Raw genomic sequence first — 21964 nt, 5'->3', positions numbered from 1 at the left:
GGGAAAAGAACTTGCAAGGAGCGTCCCCAAGAAATGCTGTCTGGCTTCCACCTCCCTAGGTTATTCTTCCCACCAGATTCCCCAAAGCTTTCTTCACCCCCGGCCAGAGAACAAAATGCAACAGCGCCATCCTCCACTCCGTTATGCGGACAGTTAGCCCTCTGCCTAACCACCAGCACCCTTAGTACTGCATTTTTAACGTGTCCTAAAGCGCGTTCATTTTTGTCGTATCTGGGTGGTGATATTACCGCTACCACACGTATGAAGAGGCTGAAACCCAGTGAGATGACCAGTTGCAGGGCTGACGGGCCATCCCCTGTTCCTCGTGTGACCTACTCTCTGGGCAAGGAGCAAGAGGAGAGAGAGGTTCAGGGATGTCAAGCAGAAAGCCACAGGCAGACACAGAGAGACAGAGAGATGGCGGTGGCGTGGAGAGGCCAGGAGAAGAGCCAGGGAGGAAGGCTGGGAGGCTCCTGGAGGACCAGGCAGGGCTGGGGACTTGTACTTAGTGGCTCAAGCAATAACCTCAGAATAAACGACATTTTTATCCTGACTTTTGTAAATGAAGAAGACTTTTGCAAATGTGGAAGCACTTGGAGGCCTCACACATTGCTCAGAGCCACTAGTCAGGAACTGCTAAAGCCAGGATTTGAACCCTGGTTGTGACGCTAAACCCAAATTCGCTCTGTTGCCCTGACCTCTGTCCTAACGACCTTCTCTACAGTGAAGGTCATGGTCACGTCAGCAGGAAGAAGCAAAGACAAAGCCTGTGCTCTCCTGGGCAAGTGCCACCTTCTGTGCCCTCCTTGGCCACTTCCTCTCTGGTGCTACTTGTGCGGAGACCTCTGGTCAGCCAGGCACCGATGGACTGGAGAAGGTAGAGAAGGACACACTTGTCCCCTGTGATTAACATTCTATCAGCTGGGTCACGAAATGATAGAGTAGGCACTTAGTTAGGCAGGAGCTGGAGGCAAGGACAGTGATAAGTAGATTACACATTAGAAACCTGGGGGCACAATATCCTGACTTTGTGGCCTCCAACACTACTCAACGTCCTGACCTCTTGGCTCCAGCATCCTGGGACTGACAGACCAAGAGCCACAGGGGTAGCACATATGTTCTCCTCTTCCACCTCTGCCCCAGGGTAGCCCCTAGACTCACCATAATGCATTCACATTGCAGCTTTAGCCCCCTGCCATGGGGGAAGGCTGCCATGCTGGTTTAAGTACAAACCTTGGAGGGATAAAAACTCCCTCTCCCACACTGTGGGAGGAGTTTCCCAAGAGATTGGAAGCAGCCTCCATCAGAGACTACCCTGTCTGTGACCTGAGACCCAGCTCACAAAAGCCTCAGGGCAGTGGCCACCTCTAGGCCTGCCAGCTCTCCCACCTTGAAAGTGTATTTTCACTTTCACAAACTGCTTCGAGCTACTTCCCTTCTGGCTGTCTTTATTCCAGGGTGGATCCCCACGATTCCTGGGGAATCCAAGAATCAATACCTCTGTTCACACAATGCAGACTCTCCTACCTGTAACAGAAACACCGTGGCTTGTACCTCTTCCGGAATTCTATCAAAATTGGGAGAAAGCAGGAATCCTTGAGTCAATCCTTCCTTGCAACTTTCTCTTTCCAAGCCCAACTGAATTCCCATATGAGCAGGGCCAACACAGGCGGGTGTGGGAGGTCACATCCCTCTGAACTCAGAAACTCTTTTCCTCGAATATACAAGGCTATGGTTCCATATATAGCTCATCTGACCAGCTCTCTCTGTCCTGGACATCAGTTCCTCTGCAGGGCATAGTGAGGAGTCCAGGGCGAGCTCACCTCTGTGGGTGCAGTGTGCAGCAGGCTCCAGGCATTAGCTATGATGGCACTAAGCGACATGAGGAGAGGCCCCTGCCAGCCTCTTCCCCACAGGGAACCTGCACTCACCCCACTCTAGAATGCACACAGGCATCCCTATGGCCTGGGCAATAGCATGGGACCTGCCTGATTTAATGTTCTGCTGTTGGAATCTCGAAATTCACAATAATTTTTGAACAAGGGTCCTGCATTTCCATTCTGCTTTTGGCCTCACACACTGGTGTAGCTGATCCTGAATGCATGTGTGCACTTGATTTCCCAAGTCCCAGGGACACCCTGGAGGCTGCTTCAGACCTTCACATTGATGTGATTCTGATGTGCCAGGGAGTCTGAGCTTTGCTGCTGAGAGCTTGCCCCAGGGTCCGAGTGAAAGGACTGGCCCTGCCCCCTTCTCCCTGGTGCCTGCAGAGGGGGCCCAGAGGCGTCTCCAGTGTGTGATCAAAGGCTTTCAACGGCAAGCCTATTAGACCCATATGGCAGCTCCTTGGGGATCCAATGTTGCTGAGAAAGTTTGGAACAGCCTGACACGAAGGGGTGCGGCTTTTCCCAGACTTGCCTTCACGTGGGGACGGGTGACTATACCCGAAGCAGGCAGCCCTGCACACAGGTGGCTTACACTGGATCAGACTGAACGAAACTTCCAGAAATTCTTTATTTTTTAAATCAGGCAGAAGTCTAACACCATGGGCCTCAGCTTCCCGGAACACTTCCCACTTAGGACTGCCCCTCTTCCAAGCAGCCTGTTTCATGAGTGGGCAGTTCCGGTTCTCAGAAAGATATGCCTGAGCAAGGGCCCAAGTCTGCCTCCCTGTAGCTCCCTCCCGTGAGTGTTTGTTCCTGCTCACGGGTCCCTGCGGTCCAGGAGAGCTCTGACATGCCAGCCATCTGCATAGGGGCTGAGGGGCTTTGCCGCAGCAGGTATGGCCAGCATGGGCCTATGAGGGGGTCAGCAGCCTTCTCCAATCGGGATCAAGTAAACAGACTAAAGGCAAGCAAGTATTGTTTACAACAGCCAAGTGCAGTTCAAACATCTCCTCCTTTTTAATGAAATGATGGACATCACAGGTAACAGGATTTTCTTCTTTATAATGTCCATACTGGGCAAAATAAAATACACTATTCAAAAGGATTTTGCACCATTATAGTTTTATGACCCAAGTCCTTGGCTCCTTCTCAGTTTGTTCCCCACCTACGGACCTGGGAGTTCTCAACAGAAGCCCCTCAGCCAGGCATGCCTATAGATGCTGTGACATCCATGAAGGGAGCCAACCTTGCCGACCTCCATCTGGGACCTGTCGACTTTGGGCCCAGCTGCAGCCCCCGTGTGCAGAATCTGGCCAGACCATCGTGCCCTCCGATCATGCCTCTCCTGGTCTGGTCCTTTTCTTCACAGACTCCTGGTTTTGGACACCAGTGCCTAGCACCTGCCCACCACAGACCCATGCATGATGCCCATTTTCTCATTCCTCTCTGGTTTTGACATTGGTCCTCACTCTCAGATATGATTTACGGCAAGTTCTTTGTCCCTTCACATGGTTGGTGATGCCCCACCTTCTGCCTGCTCGGCGGGACCCAGCTGCCCACCTAAATCCCTGACAAGAAAGTACCTCCCATCAACAAGATGTAGAAGCCGGGGCCAGCTGGGCAAATGCCAGGTACACACACATATCCTCTCGGGAAGAAATGCAGCCTGAGAAGCACTGAAGCATCACCTCCAGAAGGAACCCAAGAAATGGCCGTGCTCCTGAGTCCCCAACCTGGGGTCTCTGGGCCTCCTCATGGAGGTCTCTTTTAGCCAACTGCAGTGCCAAAATGGACCCCAAATCACGTAAGTGTTCCCTCTCTTCCTGTTTTCCCCACTTTTTTAGGGAGGAAGAGCCTTTGAGGCCTGTCTAGGTTGTTCTGTGCTGACGTAGGTAACAGGTAGAGCTAAAAACATAGAAGGGGACTATAGAGCTGGACAGTGAGTATATGAGTTCTGTGACCTTCTCAGGACCCCAATGTCACGCTCACATTCTGGAGGCCGTGCCTGACCCCACCTCCCGGAGCCTTTGAGGTCTTCCATGTCTGTGTTGGACTCTCCTTCCTTTGCTGGACAAGGCCCCAGTCAGGTGGCCGCTCCCAGAGCTGGCATGTGGGTACAGGAGGTCTGCCCAGGACCCCATGATGGAACAGTATAGTGTCTCGGTGCCACCGGGAGAAGCTGTCACATACACAGACAGAACAGCAGCTTGACCTCCTTCTGCAGCTTGGTCCTTTGAAGAGGTGTTGAAAAAACATGGCAAGATTCTAACAACATGTTTGACCAAGACTTCCTCTCTTGGAAATTGTGAACTAGCATCAGTGAGCAGTGTGCTGTGTGGGAACCTACCGACAGATATGTGCCACACAAATAACAGAAAACGGTGGAAACTGAGAATAAGCTGAAACAAGCGTATGTCCCAACTTACCAGCTAAATCCCAAACACATGTCCAGCAGCAAAAGCACAGCTGTCCCTATGGGTGGGGCCCTGCGGCCACCCACCAATCCAGGATCCTGGATGGGAAGGGCCTGTGAGAGTTATTACCCTACGCAGCCTGTCTAGGGGCAATCCTGGGCCTTCCTAATATACAGAATGGATGAAGTACACCATGTTGGCTACACTGGAAAAAAATTTATGGGTCTGAAAATGCTGACACAGGCAGACTAGCCATCTCCCAGCCCCCCAGGGGGGTTCCCACGTTAGAAGTTTCTTGTCCTACAGACCACCCAGGGAATGCAAGTCCATAACACTGGTAGTCGTCTCCATGAAGACCCATCAAGCATTCTTTCTTCAGACTATGAATTTGCTCACCAGATCTGCAAAAAATACCTTCCAGCTGCAGACAACAACGACCATTGTTCTTATTAATTGTGTTGCCATTAAGGCAGAATGTGAGCTGCTTTTAAATTCTTCACTTCCTAGGTTCTGCCTCTGATCACTTTTGTCTTTCCCTCTTGCAGGGTTTGCATTAAACGTCATTTGTTTGGAGAAATTGAAATTAGATGTAAAAAGACATGAGATTTGGAGGAAGCACGCGACATCACCAAGGAGACAGCAGCAGCCAGGGCTGATGGAAGATGGAAAGGCAGAGGAGTCCTTTGGAGAGACAGACCCCGACTTCAGTGAGGCCCCCTGCACAGGACCCAGAGGACACAGGGCATAGGGGCTGTGGCATCACTTAACAAGACCTCAAGCCTGGCTCGGCCTTGTGGTGGGTTGAACATGGACCCCAGGACCTATGAGTATGACCATATATGGCACAGAGGGACTATCACTTTACTGGCAAAAGATGTGATGAAGGATTTCAAGAGGAGGCCATACTCTGGGTTATCCAGGTGGGCCCTGAATGCAATCACATGTATTCTCATGAGATAGGGAAGAGGGCAGACAGAAGAGGAAGAGTGGGGGGTGACCACAGAGACAGAGACTGGAATGGTGCAGTCACCAGAAGTCGGAAAAGGTGAAGAACACATTGTCCCCTAGAGGCCCCAGAGGGACTGTGGCCCTCTCAACACCTTCATCTCCGGCTTCTAGCCTCCAGAACTGAAAAGGAGTAAATTTCAGTTGTTTTAAGCCACTCAGTTTGTGGTCATTTGTTACAGGAGCCACAGAAAAGCAATACAGTGCGTGGCCCTGCCCTGGCGACTTTGCGGGCCAGACTTGTGTGGACCAGCTTCCTGCTTGTTCTTAGGCCATGCGGTCAGTCTGTGGGGCAGAGTGTGCTCCTAAGGAAGGAGCGTATGCTCAGAAGCACAGTGTGATCTCATGCACACAAATGTGAGCACACAAATACACACAAGTATCTGTGTGCACACACGTGCATACCCACGTACACACACATACACGCACAAAACCAGCAGAGATGGGCCGTCCTTACTAGTTAGGCTAGGCCGTGCACTGGGCCGAACCCCTGAATTGCCGAGTCCTGGGGAGACAGGGTAGCACAGTACATTGTTAAGAGCTGAGGATAGAAGATGATGAAGCAAACTCTCACAGGATCACCAAAGAGGAGAGGCCATTCTAACGCAAGTGCGGTTCTTGGAGGCCTTGGCAGAACAGATGGAGGAGTGAGCCCAAGCCATTCTGGACATCTGGAGAAAGAGAGCTGAGGAAATCTAGGTCTGACTTCATTTGGTGAGAAGTAGGGCACCGTTGGGGCTAAAAATTCAGGGGCAGTGGAATGAGGAATTTAGGTTTTAGAGAAATTCAAGTCACTTGCAGTATGTGTGTATTTGTGGTCAATGAAACTGTTCTTTCTGGAACCTGTTTGCAGAGTACTCAAGTGTTCTCTGAGCCTAGACTGTTCTCAGAACAAACAGAAAGGCCTCGTGTGGATGTGAGGGCTGAATGACTTTTTGGAGCTCGTTTTCAGTTCAAGTTCTCACTCAGCTACTTACTGTGCCCTTGGAGAAGACTTTTGACCTCTCCGGGACTCAGTGTTTTCACCTATAAAATGGGAACAATATCACAATACCAACAATGATGGTTAATTTTATGTCAACAAAGCTTGGTGCCAAGCTGTTTGGCCAAACACTAGTCTAGATATTGCTGGAAGGTATTTGTGAATGTGATTAACATTTACTATCAGTTGACTTTAAGTAAAGCAGATTACCCTGTATAATGTGGGTGGGACTCATCCAATGAGTTGAAGGCCTTAAGAGGAAAGACTGAGATTTCCTGAGGAAGAAGTTCTGCCTCAGGACTTCAACATAGAAACTCCTCAGGACTTCAACATAGAAACTCCGCCTGGGTTTCCAGCCTGCAGGAGCCAGCACTACAAATTCCAGACTTGTCATCCTGCACAATTGATTGCCTGAGACAATTTCTTAAAAATAAATCATCTCTCTCCCTCCCTCTCTCTCTCTGTCTACACACACACACACACACACACACACACACACATCTTGTTCCTTGGGTCCACTACTGAAGATCAAATGAGGAAGTGATGGGAAAACAGGACTTCCACAAGCAAAAGAATGAAGTTGTACCCCTACCTTACATCATATACAAAGATTAACTCAAAATGGATCAAAGACATAATAAATATAGGAGCTAAAACTATAAAACTCTTGAAGAATACCGAAAGATACATCTTCATGGCCGTGGATTTGGCAAAGGATTCTTGGGTATGACACCAAAAGCAAGAGCAACAGAAGAAAAACCAGGTAAACTGGACATAATCAAAAAATTAAAAATTTTTGTGCTTCAAAGGACACCATCAAGAAAGTGAAAAGATAGCCCGCAGAATAGGAGGGACTATTTGCAAATCATATATCTGATAAGGGACTTGTACCTAAAACATGTGAAAAGTGCTCATAATTCGATAATACAAGGGCAACTGTCCTAATTTAAAAATGAGGCAAAGGACTCAAAGAGACATTTCACTAAAGAAGTTGTACAAATGGCCAATAAGCATATGAAAAAATAGCGGGCATTGTTAGTCACTAAAGAAATGCAAATCAAAGCTACTTCACACTCTCTAGGATGGCTAGTATCAAAAAGCCAGATGAGAATGAGTGTTGACTATGAGGATGGGGAGAAATCAAAACCCTCACATGTTGCTGGCAGGAAGGTAAAATGGTGCAGCTGCTTTGGAAAACAGTTTGGCGGTTCCTCAAGAAGGTAAACAGAGAATTACCACATGACCCAGCAATTCTACTCCCAGACATACCTCCGCCCCAACCCATGGGCAAAAGACCTAAACAGATTTTTCATCATAGAATATATACAAATGGCCAATAAATATATAAAAAGATGCTCAACACCATTAGTCATCAAGGAAATGTCAGCTAAAATCACAATGAGGAGCCACTATATACCTATTAGAACGGCTAAAATCAAAAAGTCTGACCATACATACTAATTGTTGGCATTGATGTGAAGGAATTAGAAGGCTCATACGCTGCTGGTATAAGTTTAAGTTTTGGAAAACAGGTTATTTCTTAAAATGCTAGACATATATTCTGTTCTAGTGAAAATAAACACATATACCCACACAGAGACTTCTGCTTAAACAATCACTGCGGCTGCATTTGTAACAGTTCTATACCTGAAGCAACCTGCGAGTCCATCAACCTGTGAGTGGATAAAAAATTGTGGCATACAGTGGACTACTACTCAGCAATGAAATAAATAAACTAATGGTGAACTCGCAACATAGGCGAACCTCAAAATCATTATGCTGAGTAAAAGGGAAGAAAAAACAGTACACATACTATAATCCCATTTAAAGTCCTGGAAAATGAAAACTGACCCACAGTGGTGACAGAAGGCAAATGCAAGGGGGTGAGGGGTAAGTAACAAAGAGGCATGAGGAAAAACAGAGGGAGAGGGAAATATACATGACCGTGATAGCTCCATGGGTGAATACACATGTCAAAACCAGACTGTATGCTTCAGATACAGGCAGTTCAATGTATGTCAATTATACATCAATTAGGTGGTTTAAAAAAAAAACAACAGAAAAAAATACACATTTATTAGATAATTTAAAAGTTACTGAAAATATGATAAAGAAAATATCATAAGTGCGTGTGAACTTATGATAAGTGAACTTGAGGTGAACAAGTGCACGTACTCGTTGATTCGTTGAGCCAAGGTTTGGACATTTAGTCTACAGAAACAAGAAGCACTAGTCCTTGTGAACACATGTTTGAGAACGTTTATAACCATAGAAGCAAAAAACAGAAGCAAAAGATCAGTAAATTATCAAGGACTATGATGCAACCATTAAAAGGATGAACTTTATGTATAGGCTTCAACATTGAAGGTTGTTTCTGCTGTATGCTTAAGTAAGTAAAACAAGATACAAACTACTATGTGTATGCAGTATAGACACTATGTATACATAGGTAACACTAAACAAATGGACAGATGGATAAGCATCCATAGGTGAATGGACAATACATCTCCTGCATATGTGCTTCCATGTATGAACGCAGAGAAAGGTGAGGACAGCTACACATTAAACATTTATGTATGTATAATACATATTATTATTGGCTGGGTTAGAATGGCTTTGGAAAAAGATTGTTCACACATTTATGAATTCTTTAACTTGTAAAAAGGAGAGATAGAGGTGAGATAATGAAAGGGTAATAAAATGCCAATGTTAGAATCTAAGTACATGGGTATTGGCTGCACTGCTTGAAAATATCCATAAAGAACATTGAGGGAAAGATAAACATCAGACAATGGATGGATGGATGGATGGATGAATGGATAATAGAGATAAGGCCTCTGCCCACAGCAAAAAGTGAATCTGTAATGTAACAGGTGATTTGCTCCTTCTTGGATTGCCCAGGCTCCAGGCATGTTCCATGTGACCATCCCAACAGCACATCTTCTGTGCTTCATCCCCCTTTTAATCTGACATTTGGATCACTGCGGGTTGTGCTCTGGAGTGAACACTAAGCCCGAGCTTTTCTCAGGCATACAGATTCTCCAGACACACCGAGGCCAATGGAAGGTTTGGGGCCTCAGAAACATTCCATATGCCAGGGGCCGAGGGCAATTTCTGCCTGCTGGGGTGTCTCTCCCCACCCCCACAGGGGAGTTCTGATCATAGGCTGCCCCTCACCAACTCCTACTGAGTCCTCAGCTTCTCTGTTGCACCTGCCAACACTGTTGCAACAATGCGAACTTTATCCTGTTTGCCTTCCAAGGAAGCCAAGGCACAGAGCAGTCATGTTACTTAATAAAGGTCTCTACCCTAGAAAGTAGTAGGGCTGGTCAGGGGGGAGGCTTCCAAGCTTGTACTCTTGACATCTCTGCCCGCATGGCTGCTTGTGCAAGTGACAGGGAGACAGGGGCTTCTGACTTCATCCCAACTCCAAAATCCAACCCAAGGTCACATGGGACTCTCGGTAGCCCCCTAGACTGATGGCTAGCAAGGACTGGATGGGAAGGTGTGGAATTTCTCTCCTCCTGGATTTCACCGTGGACTTGTCTGAGGTACACTGTCCTTAGCTGACTGCCAAGTGCTTATGTTCCCCCTCACCTGGGGACCAGGGAACATCCCTGGTTCCTTGACAGACTGGAGAACTTTGGGGACAGAATTTTCTCCCTTCACCCACAAGAGGACACATCACATCCCCTTGCAGGCACTAACTCTGCCCCCCTGATGACTTGAAGTGGACCCTCATTTTGTTTTCCACATCCTCTGCGAGGCTCTGGGCCATCCCCACAAATCAGGGCCCAGCAACAGCTGCAGGAATCCCATCCTGAGGCTGCATTTTAAGGAATGTCCAGGGGAAGCGCCTTCCCCAAAGAAGGACCTTTTCCTGATTGTTTTTATCCTCTGCACTTCCTGGCCCAGAGGCTTTGCCTGAGCTCACGCAATGACAGAGAAGTGCCCTCAGAGGCCCAGGATGGCATACTCTGAGATGTGATTCCCCAAGTTGGGGCCAGAGTGAAAGGCCCAATCTTCCCAGTAGGGACTAAGGAGGCCTTATTGTTATAATAAATCAGGCTCACCTCATTGGCTGCAAATAGTGGAGTGATGTGACCATATGTCACTTGGGCATTAAACAAATCCTAATGAGCTAAAAACATGTTTGTTTTAGCTAATTGACCTCTTTGGCTTTCATAAACCACTTGGTAAACATCCTCAGACAACGATTTCCAGAGAGCGGATTGTGGTTCTCAGGGGCACTGAGAAAGCCCCCCGTCTCCCAGAGCACCTCCTGCGGGGGTGCCTGCTGAGGGACACATGTGTGCCCGCCTGCTGCCCACACGACTCAAGAAGTGTGTGGTGGCGATAACAGGACAAAGTGAGAAGAGTGGAGGCAGGCCGCTCTCCCAGCGCTCTTCCTGGCTGTGCAGTCTGAGCCGTGCTTGTCTGATAAATATGGAAAGTGCCCACCCTCAGAGGGGTGCGGAGACAAAGCAGGGCTTCTAGACTCTGGGCTCCATGGCAGATACGCTTGGAGATCTGTGGCAAGTCGGCCCTCAGCAGGACCCATGTCCCTTCCATGCCAAGGAGCAAGATCTGGGAGCCTAAGTGTCCAGCTGTTCACCTGAGACAGGCCTGTATGCTCTGTGCAGGTGAGGGAATGATCTGGATGCCTGTGAGGTCTGGGACCACAGACACCTAAGTCCTGCAGTTGGGTTCTTCCCGCAAGCAGCGGGCCATAGCTGAGCCCGTACCCAGCAGGGAGTCTTCTTTAGCCAGGAGAATGGACACTTGTCAGGTCTCAGAGCTAACCTCACCTGACCTAGAATCACTGGTCCCATGGTGTCTAGAAGGCAGATGCCCCTCCCACTCACCACATCCTGCATTGAGGTCCGGACATCGTATTCCTACTGTTTGAAAGCTGTTGTGGCGGCGGAAGGGGGGCACCACCCCAATTCCCTGGATGCATTACCAAGATATAGAAAAAAGCTTCAAGCTCTGAAGTAGATGGGAGCCCCAGACTCAGCCTCTGCACTGTCTGGGCTGACTGCAGTCCCCCCAGACTTCTTCTCAATGTCCCCTTCACCCCTAAGGTGATGGGCTTCAGTAAGCTACTGAGATCTATTTCTTCAGCTCTACAGCAGAGATAATACCTACCAGGGAGAACTTATCAGCGACAGAATGCTTCCGTCTTGCCTGAAACCGTGCAATGCTTTACACATATTTTCTCACGTGATCTACACAATAAGTAAGATACTTCCCTAAGGCCACAGAGCAGTGAGTCGCGGAGCCGGGCCTCCAGTGAGCTCTACCTAATTCCAGAGGCGTGGATCACCCAGTGTAGTGGGAAGATGCTATTTCCAGCAGGTTAACAGCTCTGTTTTGCAAGGCTCTGGTGAAAACTGTCACCTTGTGTGAAGCATGAAGCACGGAGTCTGGCATGCGGCAGGAACTGCAGATAAACGGTGGCTATTCAGATTACTATACACAGAGATAGCACAGTAGCATGAGATCCAACATACCTTCTGGGTCAAACCACTTCGGGCCCTTCTCCCCAGTCCCCAGGGCTGATGCGCTTGAATTAGACAGGATTAAAGGCTTACTGGAGCTGGAAGCCGCACCCCAACTCCCGAGTTTAGCCCCGGACCTTCTGTCCACCCGCTGAGAAGGACGAGGGAGGAAGGCAGCCGCACAGGGCAGTGCCGTGGCCTTACGCACAGTCAAGGGAGCTTTTGCTTGGGAGCCAGCTCTCCTTCTGGATCCCCATGACGAGAGAATGGGCCCTGCTCTTGTCCATGCTGCTCTGTGGCCTGGCTGGCCCCACACACCTGTTCCAGCCAAGCCTGGTGCTGGACATGGCCAAGGTCCTCCTGGATAACTACTGCTTCCCAGAGAACCTGATGGGGATGCAGGAAGCCATCGAGCAGGCCATCAAGAGTCGTGAGATCCTCGCCATCTCGGACCCTCAGACTCTGGCCCATGTGCTGACGACTGGGGTGCAGAGCTCCTTGAACGACCCTCGCCTGGTCATTTCATACGAGCCCAGCACCCTCGAGGCTCCCCGGCAAGCCCCAGCACTCACCAACCTCACAAAAGAGGAAATGCTTGCCCGGCTGCAGAAGGGCATCCGCCACGAGGTTCTGGAGGGCAATGTGGGCTACCTGCGTGTGGACGACATCCCAAGCCAGGAGGTGGTGAGCAAGCTGGGGGGCTTCCTGGTGGCCAGCGTCTGGAGGAAGCTCATGGGCACCTCTGCCTTGGTGCTGGACCTCCGGCACTGCACCGGGGGCCACGTTTCCGGCATCCCCTACGTCATCTCCTACCTGCACCCAGGGAACACGGTCCTGCACGTGGATACCATCTACGACCGTCCCTCCAATACGACCACTGAGATCTGGACCTTGCCCCAGGTGCTGGGAGAAAGGTACAGTGCCGACAAGGATGTGGTGGTCCTCACCAGCGGCCACACTGGGGGCGTGGCTGAGGACATCACTTACATCCTCAAGCAGATGCGCAGGGCCATCGTGGTGGGTGAGCGGACTGTGGGGGGTGCCCTGGACCTCCAGAAGCTGAGGATAGGCCAGTCTGACTTCTTCCTCACCGTGCCCGTGTCCAGGTCCCTAGGGCCCCTGGGAGGGGGCAGCCAGACATGGGAGGGCAGTGGGGTGCTGCCCTGTGTGGGGACACCAGCCGAGCAGGCCCTAGAGAAAGCCCTGGCCATCCTCACTCTGCGCCGGGCCCTGCCAGGAGTTGTCCGGCGCCTGCAGGAGGCGCTGCAGACCTACTACACCCTGGTGGACCGTGTGCCCAGCCTGCTGCACCACCTGGCCAACATGGACTTCTCCGCAGTAGTCTCGGAGGAGGACCTGGTCACCAAACTCAACGCTGGCCTACAGACTGTGTCTGAGGACCCCAGGCTCCTGGTGCGGGCCGTGAGGGCCAAGGACGCCTCTTCTGGGCCCGAGGTTGGCGAGGACGAGCCTCCGGAGGTAGTCCCCACGGTGCCCGGAGCCGAGGCTGCCCGGCAGGCCCTGGTGGTCTCTATGTTTCAGGTGTCGGTGCTACCGGGCAACGTGGGCTACCTCCGCTTTGACAGCTTCGCCGATGCCTCCGTGCTGGAGGTGCTAAGCCCCTACATTGTGCGCCAGGTGTGGGCGCCCCTGCAGGGCACGGAGCACCTCATCGTGGACCTGCGCCAGAACCCCGGGGGGCCGTCCTCTGCTGTGCCCCTGCTACTGTCTTACTTCCAGGGCCCCGACAACGGCTCCGTGCGCCTCTTCACCACCTATGACCGCCGCACCAACATCACGCAGGAGCACTTCAGCCGCATGGAGCTGCTGGGCCGGGGCTACCCCACCCAGCGCGGCGTGTACCTGCTCACCAGCCACCGCACCGCCACCGCGGCTGAGGAGCTGGCCTTCCTCATGCAGTCGCTGGGCTGGGCCACGCTGGTGGGCGAGATCACCGCGGGCAGCCTGCTGCACACCTGCACGGTGCCCCTGCTGGAGACGCCGGAGGGTGGCCTGGTGCTCACCGTGCCTGTGCTCACCTTCATCGACAACCACGGCGAGTGCTGGTTGGGAGGTGGCGTGGTGCCCGATGCCATCGTGCTGGCCGAGGAAGCCCTGGACAGGGCCCAGGAGGTGCTGGAGTTCCACCGCAGCCTGGAGGCCCTGGTGGAGGGCACGGGGCACCTGGTCGAGGCTCACTATGCACGGCCAGAGGTCATCGGGCAGACCAGTGCCCTGCTTCGAGCCAAGCTGGCCCAGGGGGCCTACCGCACTGCCGTGGACCTGGAGTCACTGGCCTCCCAGCTCACGGCCGACCTGCAGGAGATGTCTGGGGACCACCGTCTGCTGGTGTTCCACAGCCCCGGTGAGATGGTGGCCGAGGAGGTGCCCCCCCCACCCCCTGTCGTGCCCTCCCCAGAGGAGGTCTCCTACCTCATCGAAGCCCTGTTTAAAACAGAGGTGCTGCCTGGCCGGCTGGGTTACCTGCGTTTCGACGCCATGGCCGAGCTGGAGACGGTGAAGGCCATCGGGCCACAGCTGGTGCAGCTGGTGTGGCAGAGGCTGGTGGACACGGCCGCGCTGGTTGTCGACCTGCGCTACAACCCTGGTAGCTACTCCACGGCTGTGCCGCTACTCTGCTCCTACTTCTTTGAAGCGGAGCCCCGCCAGCACCTCTACTCTGTCTTTGACAGGGCGACCTCGAGGGTCACGGAAGTGTGGACGCTGCCCCAGGTGGCTGGCAAGCGCTACGGCCCCCACAAAGACCTCTACATCCTGATGAGCCACATCAGCGGGTCGGCAGCTGAGGCGTTTGCTCACACCATGCAGGACCTGCAGCGGGCCACCGTCATTGGGGAGCCCACAGCTGGAGGGGCACTCTCTGTGGGCATCTACCAGGTGGGCAGCAGCCCCTTATACGCCTCCATGCCCACGCAGATGGCCCTGAGCGCCAGCACAGGTGAAGCCTGGGACCTGGCTGGGGTGGAGCCCGACATCACCGTGCCCATGAGTGAGGCCCTCTCCACAGCCCGGGACATAGTGGCCCTGCGGGCCAAGGTGCCCACTGTGCTGCAGACAACTGGGAAGCTGGTAGCCGATAACTACGCCTCCCCTGAACTGGGGGCCAAGATGGCGGCCAAACTGAGCCGTATGCAGAGCCGCTATTCAAGGGTGACCTCAGAAGGGGCCTTGGCTGAGATGCTGGGGGCCGATCTGCAGATGCTGTCCGGAGACCCACACCTGAAGACAGCCCATATCCCCGAGGATGCCAAGGACCGCATTCCTGGGATTGTGCCCATGCAGGTGAGACACAAGGGAGACTGAGCCTAGCACAGTCCCAGCAATGAGCCGACCGGTTGTCTGCACATCCAGGGCTCTGTGCATGGTGCCGGGCAATCGCTTCCAGACTCGTTTTCGTGTTTAAGTTCTCATTAGTCATGTCTTTCCCTTCCTCTCATCCTGTCACCCCTTCTCCTTCTGGTGTCCCTGAGCACCTCTGTAGAGCACCGATAACCCATGAGGACTCAGTTTGAAAACCCCTGGTATAGAAGGAGTGGCACTCTTGGCGGGGTGGAAGGCAAATGTTTGCAGCACTTCTCATCATCAGTGTTGGCGGAAAGGTCAGGTCATGAGAGGTCACTACGGTTTCGTCCCCTGGAAATGCGGGGTTTGTGTTCATTCTCACCACCTGCCTGCCTCGGGGGGTTTCAGATGGAGAGAGAGGAGCAGGTAGAGGTCTTGGCCTCACAGTTGCCTCAGAGCTAAAGCATGGAGCCTAGACACAGGCTGTGGCACGGTCAGGGGTGCTGACGGTGCACAGCCTGGAGAATCATGGCAGTGGTCAGGCACCACCTGCCTTCTCCTCCCCTCCCACGATGCAAAGCATCCGGAAGGAGCTGCACTTGGTGGGCGTGCAGTCTGGTCCAAGGGCCAGCTGGATGGGAAATTCCAAGCAAGGCTATTGTGGTCAGTATATTCAAAGCCGGCAATGGCATTTGGGGAAAACACTGAAAAGGTAAATCAAGGTTGAGGAGTTTTGCTGCTGGGTGGATGAGAGAGAAGTTCTCTAGACCAGTGGCCATGGATTCATCAGACACTCCCATAAGCTAAGAGCTTCATCGGGAAGCAGTAGTTACAACATCTCTCCACATCATTTATCCTCTGTGATTTTGTGGCAGAGTCGCAAGTAGTCAGGGCAGCATTTGTCTTGGGGTCCCTTGAAAGGAGGTCTAGGATGCAGGCAGTTCAGGTGGGAGGCTGTCTTTGAAGCAGGAGTGAGGGGGCAGGGAGAATGGGATAGGAAAGGAGGAAAAGCTGATGGGTAAGGGCATTATGGAAGCTGTTGCTTCCTAAAATTCCGATGGAACCCTAACAAGTGTGGGGAAGGCTTCCCGGAGCCGTCCATCTACAGACGGGATCCAGCAGTTCCTGTCCTTCTTTGGCTAAAGGTCCCCCTGGGGACATGAACTCTCTCAAACTCTGAGGCAGCTTGGAGAAGGTCCTGAAATCGAGAATGGAAAGACATAGGGGTGTACTGGAGGCAAGGCCCTGTCAGGCGAGGGGCGGTTGTAGCAAAAATCAGAGGAGGGCCAAGGGCACCAGAAGCATCTAGTGCAGAATCATCATCCCTGTTTTACAAAAAGGGAAATGGAAACCCAGAGGGGTGCAGAGGAGTGTGACCCATGGCTGAAGAGCTTGTGACTAAGGGCAAAGCAGACCCTGGAGGCTGGGTGTCCCAGTTAACATTCCGGCCCACAGAGCCTGTGTCCTTCTAGCAGTCTTGGAGAGAGAAGATGAGGCACAAAACATGCTGGGGGAGCCTAGAATGTGCCAGCACTGTGCTAGACTCACAGGGCCGCCAGATTCCAAATCGAGGACTCACTCCTTTCCAGCATCGCCAGGATTCATGGTTTGGAGTCACATATGGATTCAGCTTCTGGTTCCACCACCTACTGGCTGTGTGACCTTGGGCAAGTTACTTAATCACTCTGTGCTTCAGGGTCCTCATTGAAAGGATGGGGATGCTATAGGGTGCCCTCATGGTGATGGTAAGGGCTGCAATGTGCTCAGCACAGGGTCAAACCCCCTTCTAAAGGTTCAGGGGCTCAGGAGCTAGCTAATGTCTTCCCTCCCAGCCCTAGGGAAGAAGATGAACTCAGAACCATCAGGAGGTATCTGGTGAGGTCAGGGGAGTCAGAGTGGAGACCACGCCTGGGCCTTGCAGCTCTGGACACCGCGGTGTGGGGTTGACATGCATGAACGTTCTCTGTAAGGAGTCTGCCAACCGCATTTGGGTCCACATCCTAGGCCCACCACCCACATAACCTCCTAGGCGCTCCATCGGAAACCTTCTTCAGAAATGTTAATTCCCTCCCATACCCTCAATATCTTTCACATATAAAGGAAAACTGTGGTGCCCGGTTTCCTGAGCTGTAACATCTGCTCCTCTGCTGACACTGAGCTGAACCCCCACCCATTTTTTTCAGATCCCTTCCCCTGAAGTCTTTGAGGACCTGATCAAGTTTTCCTTTCATACTAATGTGTTTGAGGACAACCTTGGCTACTTGAGGTTTGACACGTTTGGGGACTGTGAGCTGCTCACCCAGGTGTCAGAGCTGCTGGTGGAGCATGTTTGGAAGAAGATCGTGCACACGGATGCCATGATCATTGACATGAGGTCAGTGGCTGGGGGGGCAGAGGTCTCTGGCCAGCCAACCCAGGGGTTCTGGCGTAATCGGCCATGGGGGACCCCAACATCGGTGATCTTTCTAAGCTCCTCAGATGATCCCAGTGTTAATTCCAGGCTGAGAATCACTGGGCTACTCCTGTGGTTTCCAAACTTGCCTGGCCATAGGACTCAGAGGAGAGAGAGGGGGAAGGGAGACTTTAAAAACAGATTCTGGGGGCTTAACGTGACCCTACTGAATCTAAAGCTCCGGGGTGAGGCTCAGTCATCTGTGTATTTGAAAGGCATCACCCCGGGTGATTCTGGTGATCAGTCATGTTTGGGACAGCTAGCTAGGCCACCACCTGCATTGTGCCTCTTATGTCATACAAAGTCAGCCCGTGACCACCCTGACCATGAGAATTGGAAAGCCAGAGTCCCCGAGAGAATTTGAGAATAAGCCACTATTGTGGCAAAAAGAATTCTTTGCATCACAGAATGCCTGGTGGAGGGACGCTTTTAGGTAGAGACCTCCCTCCTGGAGTGGGTGGAAGAACACCCACCCCCAGCGACCAGGCCCCTGCCTCCATGGACACAGGGAGGGGCAGGCTGCTCCCCCAGGATACAGAACCCCACTTTGCAGCTGCAGGAGACAGGCTGCCAGAATTGGCCAAGTCACGACTTGCTTGTCTGCAGCTCAGCTGTGGTTCTTGTCTGTCACTAGAGGGCTCCAGATCTCAGAGGCTTGTTCTCCAAAACCTCTCCCAGGGCTCTGTGGCTACATTTGTAAAAGAGGAAGTGGCCCAGCCTACAGAGTGCTTCCAGACCCTTCTAACCTGAGGTTTGAAGTTTCAGACACTGAAGTCAAAGGCCCTAAACCCAGCTGGGCCACCCTAGACCTTCAACCAGAAGAGACTCCTATCATATCACCAGCCCACACTTCTTATTCACAGATGAGGAGACAGGGTCCCAAAGAGTTCACATAACAGGGCAAATCTGAACGTCCTAGGACAGGCACAGGTTGTCCCCTCCCCCACTCTTCCACTCCCCATCCAGTGTGGTTCCACAACTCTGAGCACTCGGCTATACTAAGTAGCAGCTCATTAGGAGACCTGAACAAAAATGCCCAGTGGGTCTTATGGAATTATAGAGAATGCAGCCGGGAAAGCAGTGTCCTCACAGGCAGCATGGGTGTGGAGAGCAGTCTATGGTCAGTAAATGAGGAAAATCTATCAGCAAGTTCATGACTGCAGGACTTGTCAGAGCCTTTAATGTAATGGACACAATATGTATCACATAATGTATTAATATGTGATCAGAAAGGGCAGGTATGGCACCAGTGTTTTGAAATTTCTCAAGAGACTTGTACTCTGGGAAATGCCAACCACAGAATTCTGCAGGAGAAGGATGGGACAGGGAGGCTGCCTGGAATTAGTGTCCTCCTCAGGGCAAAGGTCCCAGGCTCCCAGAGGGGAACCGAGGGCCTCCCTGTGAGCTCTGCCCCAATGACCCCCACTTCCCTTCCCTTAGGTTCAACATCGGTGGCCCCACCTCCTCCATCTCTGCTCTGTGCTCCTACTTCTTTGATGAAGGTCCTCCAATTCTGTTGGACAAAATCTACAGCCGGCCCAACGACTCTGTCAGTGAGCTCTGGACCCACACCCGGCTCGCAGGTATGTACAGACGCTTTCCCTTTCCTGTTCTCATTCTAGAAGCTTCTGGAAAATCAGGGAAAGACAGCTTGGGTCCAGGGAAAAGTAACAGTAAATGGAATATAAAGCTCTGCATTCACTGCACTTTTACATATGATTCTTAATCCCTACAAAATGCTACCATTATGCTTATTTTCTAGATGAGCCTTGACTAGGTCGAGTCTATTGTCTAACATCACCCAGCTAATAAGTGGAAGCACCCAAATCTGAATGCCGGTTTCTCTAAAACCAAAATGTCCTCCGTTCTGGCCATGACAACCATCAGCATGCAAGGCACAGCAGAATTAGAAGGACCTTGCCCTTCACCAAACCCCACAGAGTTTCTGGTGCTCATCCTCCCTGAGCTGTCAGCAGCAGCTCAGTACACTGAGCCTGAATAAAGTTTGTGGTTCTGATGGGGCCTCTGCCCTGCACAGGCGCCATGCTCTGTAGAGCCAGGGCTCTCGTGGTCCCCGTCACGGGTGATAGGCTCACTCTGACTCCCTTGCTCAGCATGACAAACCAAGAAACCTGCGCTCCCATCCGACAAGGGGCTGAGAGAGCGGAGGGGGGAAGGGTGCATATGACCAGCAAAGCACCCCACGATTTTCATTTGTACACTTCCTTATCACACAAGGATTCGAAGGAGATTCCAAGGCACACATTCACAAATACTGCAAAACGTAAATAAAAATTAGAACCGGGTTAACTGTAAATTCAAACAGTATTCAAAACCAGGAGTTACAAACAGACTCAAATCTGCAAGAGCATGGGGTCCTAGATTGCAATGATGTCCAGTATGGGAGCCGCTTGCCACATGCAGCCACTGAGCACTGAAATGTGGCTCATATGAATTGGGATGTGACAGGTGTAAAATATACACCAGGTATTTTCGGGCTTTTTATGGAAAAATAAAGACGTATAATATCTCCACAATGTTACTGATTACATTTTTGAGACAAATTTGTTTTGGATATGTTGAGTTAAATAAAATATGGTTAAGATTCATGTCATCTGTGCTTTTTTTTTTTTTTCTTGTTTAATGTGACTCCTAGAAAACTTGCAGCGACATCTGTGGCTCACTTTCTGGCTCACGTTGTGTTTCTATCGGACATCGTTGCCCTAGAGGGCTGTTGTCGTGAAGCCACGTGTTTGGGTCTTCCGGGAGTCCAAAGTGAAAAGAGAATCTGGCAAGTTAGGCATTCTTATGATTCATGAAGAGGAAGCACATCCTTTCCTCGGGAGAGTCAAGGCTTTTCCCGTCACTCAAAGATAAAAGTGCCAGAAGTGCATGAAGCAGCTGTCAAGCCCTTACAAACTGGAGATGGGTGGGGCACACGCTTGTAGCCCCATTTGACACTTGCAGAACTGGGGCTCACCAAGGAATTCCCTGCATGTGGACACAAGGCCACAGAACCAAATCCCAGGCCCTCCTCTTTGCGGGTCCACACAGTACAGAGAAGGCAGGTGCCCCACAGTGCTGACTGGACTCTCCATCTTCTGTCTTCCAGGTGAACGCTACGGCTCCAAGAAGAACGTGGCCATTCTGACCAGTGCGCTGACAGCCGGCGCCGCGGAGGAGTTTACCTACATCATGAAGAAGCTGGGCCGGGCACTGGTCATCGGGGAAGTGACCAGCGGGGGCTGCCAGCCACCACAAACCTACCACGTGGATGACACTCATCTCTACATCACCATCCCCACGGCCCGCTCAGTGGGGGCTGTGGATGGCAGCTCCTGGGAAGGGGTGGGTGTGGTGCCCCACGTGGCTGTCCCTGCTGAAGGAGCCCTCACCAGAGCCAAGGAGATGCTCCAGCACACTCTGCTGAGGGCGAGGAGGAGCCCCAGGATGGGTGGGACCTCCAGGCCACACACCAAGGGCACTCCGGCACGTGGTCCTGCCTGAGGCCTCCGGGTTCAGAAAAGGGACCTGCTGAGCCCCGGTAGGCTTAGAGTTGAAGGCACCCTTGGAGTTCACCCGATGGTCTCTTCACCATTGCCAACATCTCTGAGCACATAGGGACAGGCAGCTCACCCCTCAGAGGCAACCCCCTCCATAGTAGTTATTTTGGGGAGGCGAAGTCAGATGTACCTCCTACCCATGCTTCTTAATTGCCAAGCCCTGGTCCTAGAGCAGCTCCATCCGACGGAGCTACGACGTGAGCCGCAGATCGCGGCACTCACGTCACTTTACATTTTCTAGTAGCCACCTTCTTAAAAAGTAAAAAGAAACAGGTGATGTGTGTTTTACTAGTGTGATTTATTTGCCCTACTATATCCACAGTAGTATCATTTCAGCAATATAAAAATGATTGTGAATGAGATGTTTTTGCACGGAGCCTTTGAAATCTGGTAGGTAGTCTGCACGTACAGTGCTTCCCCTTCCTCATGCACATGTCTGGGGCTCAGGGGCCACCTGCGGCCGGCGGATCCCCTGTGGGACAGTGCAGGCCCAGAGGTCAGGGACCCCCACTCCCCCAGCACATTGTCCCCCTTCTGCCCTCCCTGCCTCCGCATCTTCCCCATTAAAGCACCTCTCCCTCCTGCCCTGGGATCATTTCTGTCCCAGGATTCTCCTCAGGGGTGGCAGCCATCGTGCTCACCCTCGTCTCCCACTGCCCATCGCTTAGCACAGCGCCTGGTGCAGGAACGCATGTGAGTATCTGGCAGCAAGTCTGTCTTCCCTTCATGTGTTCCACCCAAGGCCTTGTTCTCTGGCTTCTGCCAGGGCCCCCAAAGTGAGCTCTGGTGTCGTGCGGCACTTGGACATGCAGCATTGCTGTTTGAGGGTAGAGTGGCCCTGGGCGGTGGTCTGGGTGC

General features: G+C 51.9%; 1 protein-coding gene across 2 annotated transcripts; it reads left to right on the top strand.

The window, feature by feature from the left end:
- Positions 1-11919: 11919 nt before the first annotated feature.
- RBP3 (retinol binding protein 3) lies at positions 11920-21388 on the top strand. Of its 2 annotated transcripts, none has more exons than XM_043596802.1 (4): positions 11920-15091; positions 17275-17465; positions 18984-19126; positions 20656-21388. In XM_043596802.1, the coding sequence occupies exons 1-4, from the start codon at positions 12044-12046 to the stop codon at positions 21048-21050; spliced, it is 3777 nt and encodes a 1258-aa protein (XP_043452737.1). In that variant the 5' UTR covers positions 11920-12043; the 3' UTR covers positions 21051-21388. The 2 variants fall into 2 exon arrangements, with proteins under 2 accessions (XP_043452737.1, XP_043452738.1); XM_043596803.1 differs by lacking the exon at positions 20656-21388 and adding an exon at positions 19306-20152.
- The last annotated feature ends 576 nt before the right edge of the window (positions 21389-21964 follow it).

Source organism: Prionailurus bengalensis, chromosome D2 (assembly GCF_016509475.1).
Source record: "Prionailurus bengalensis isolate Pbe53 chromosome D2, Fcat_Pben_1.1_paternal_pri, whole genome shotgun sequence".
NCBI lineage: Eukaryota > Metazoa > Chordata > Mammalia > Carnivora > Felidae > Prionailurus > Prionailurus bengalensis.
The sequence above is the reverse complement of the archived record's forward strand: the minus strand, read 5'-3'. Positions and strand labels throughout refer to the sequence as shown.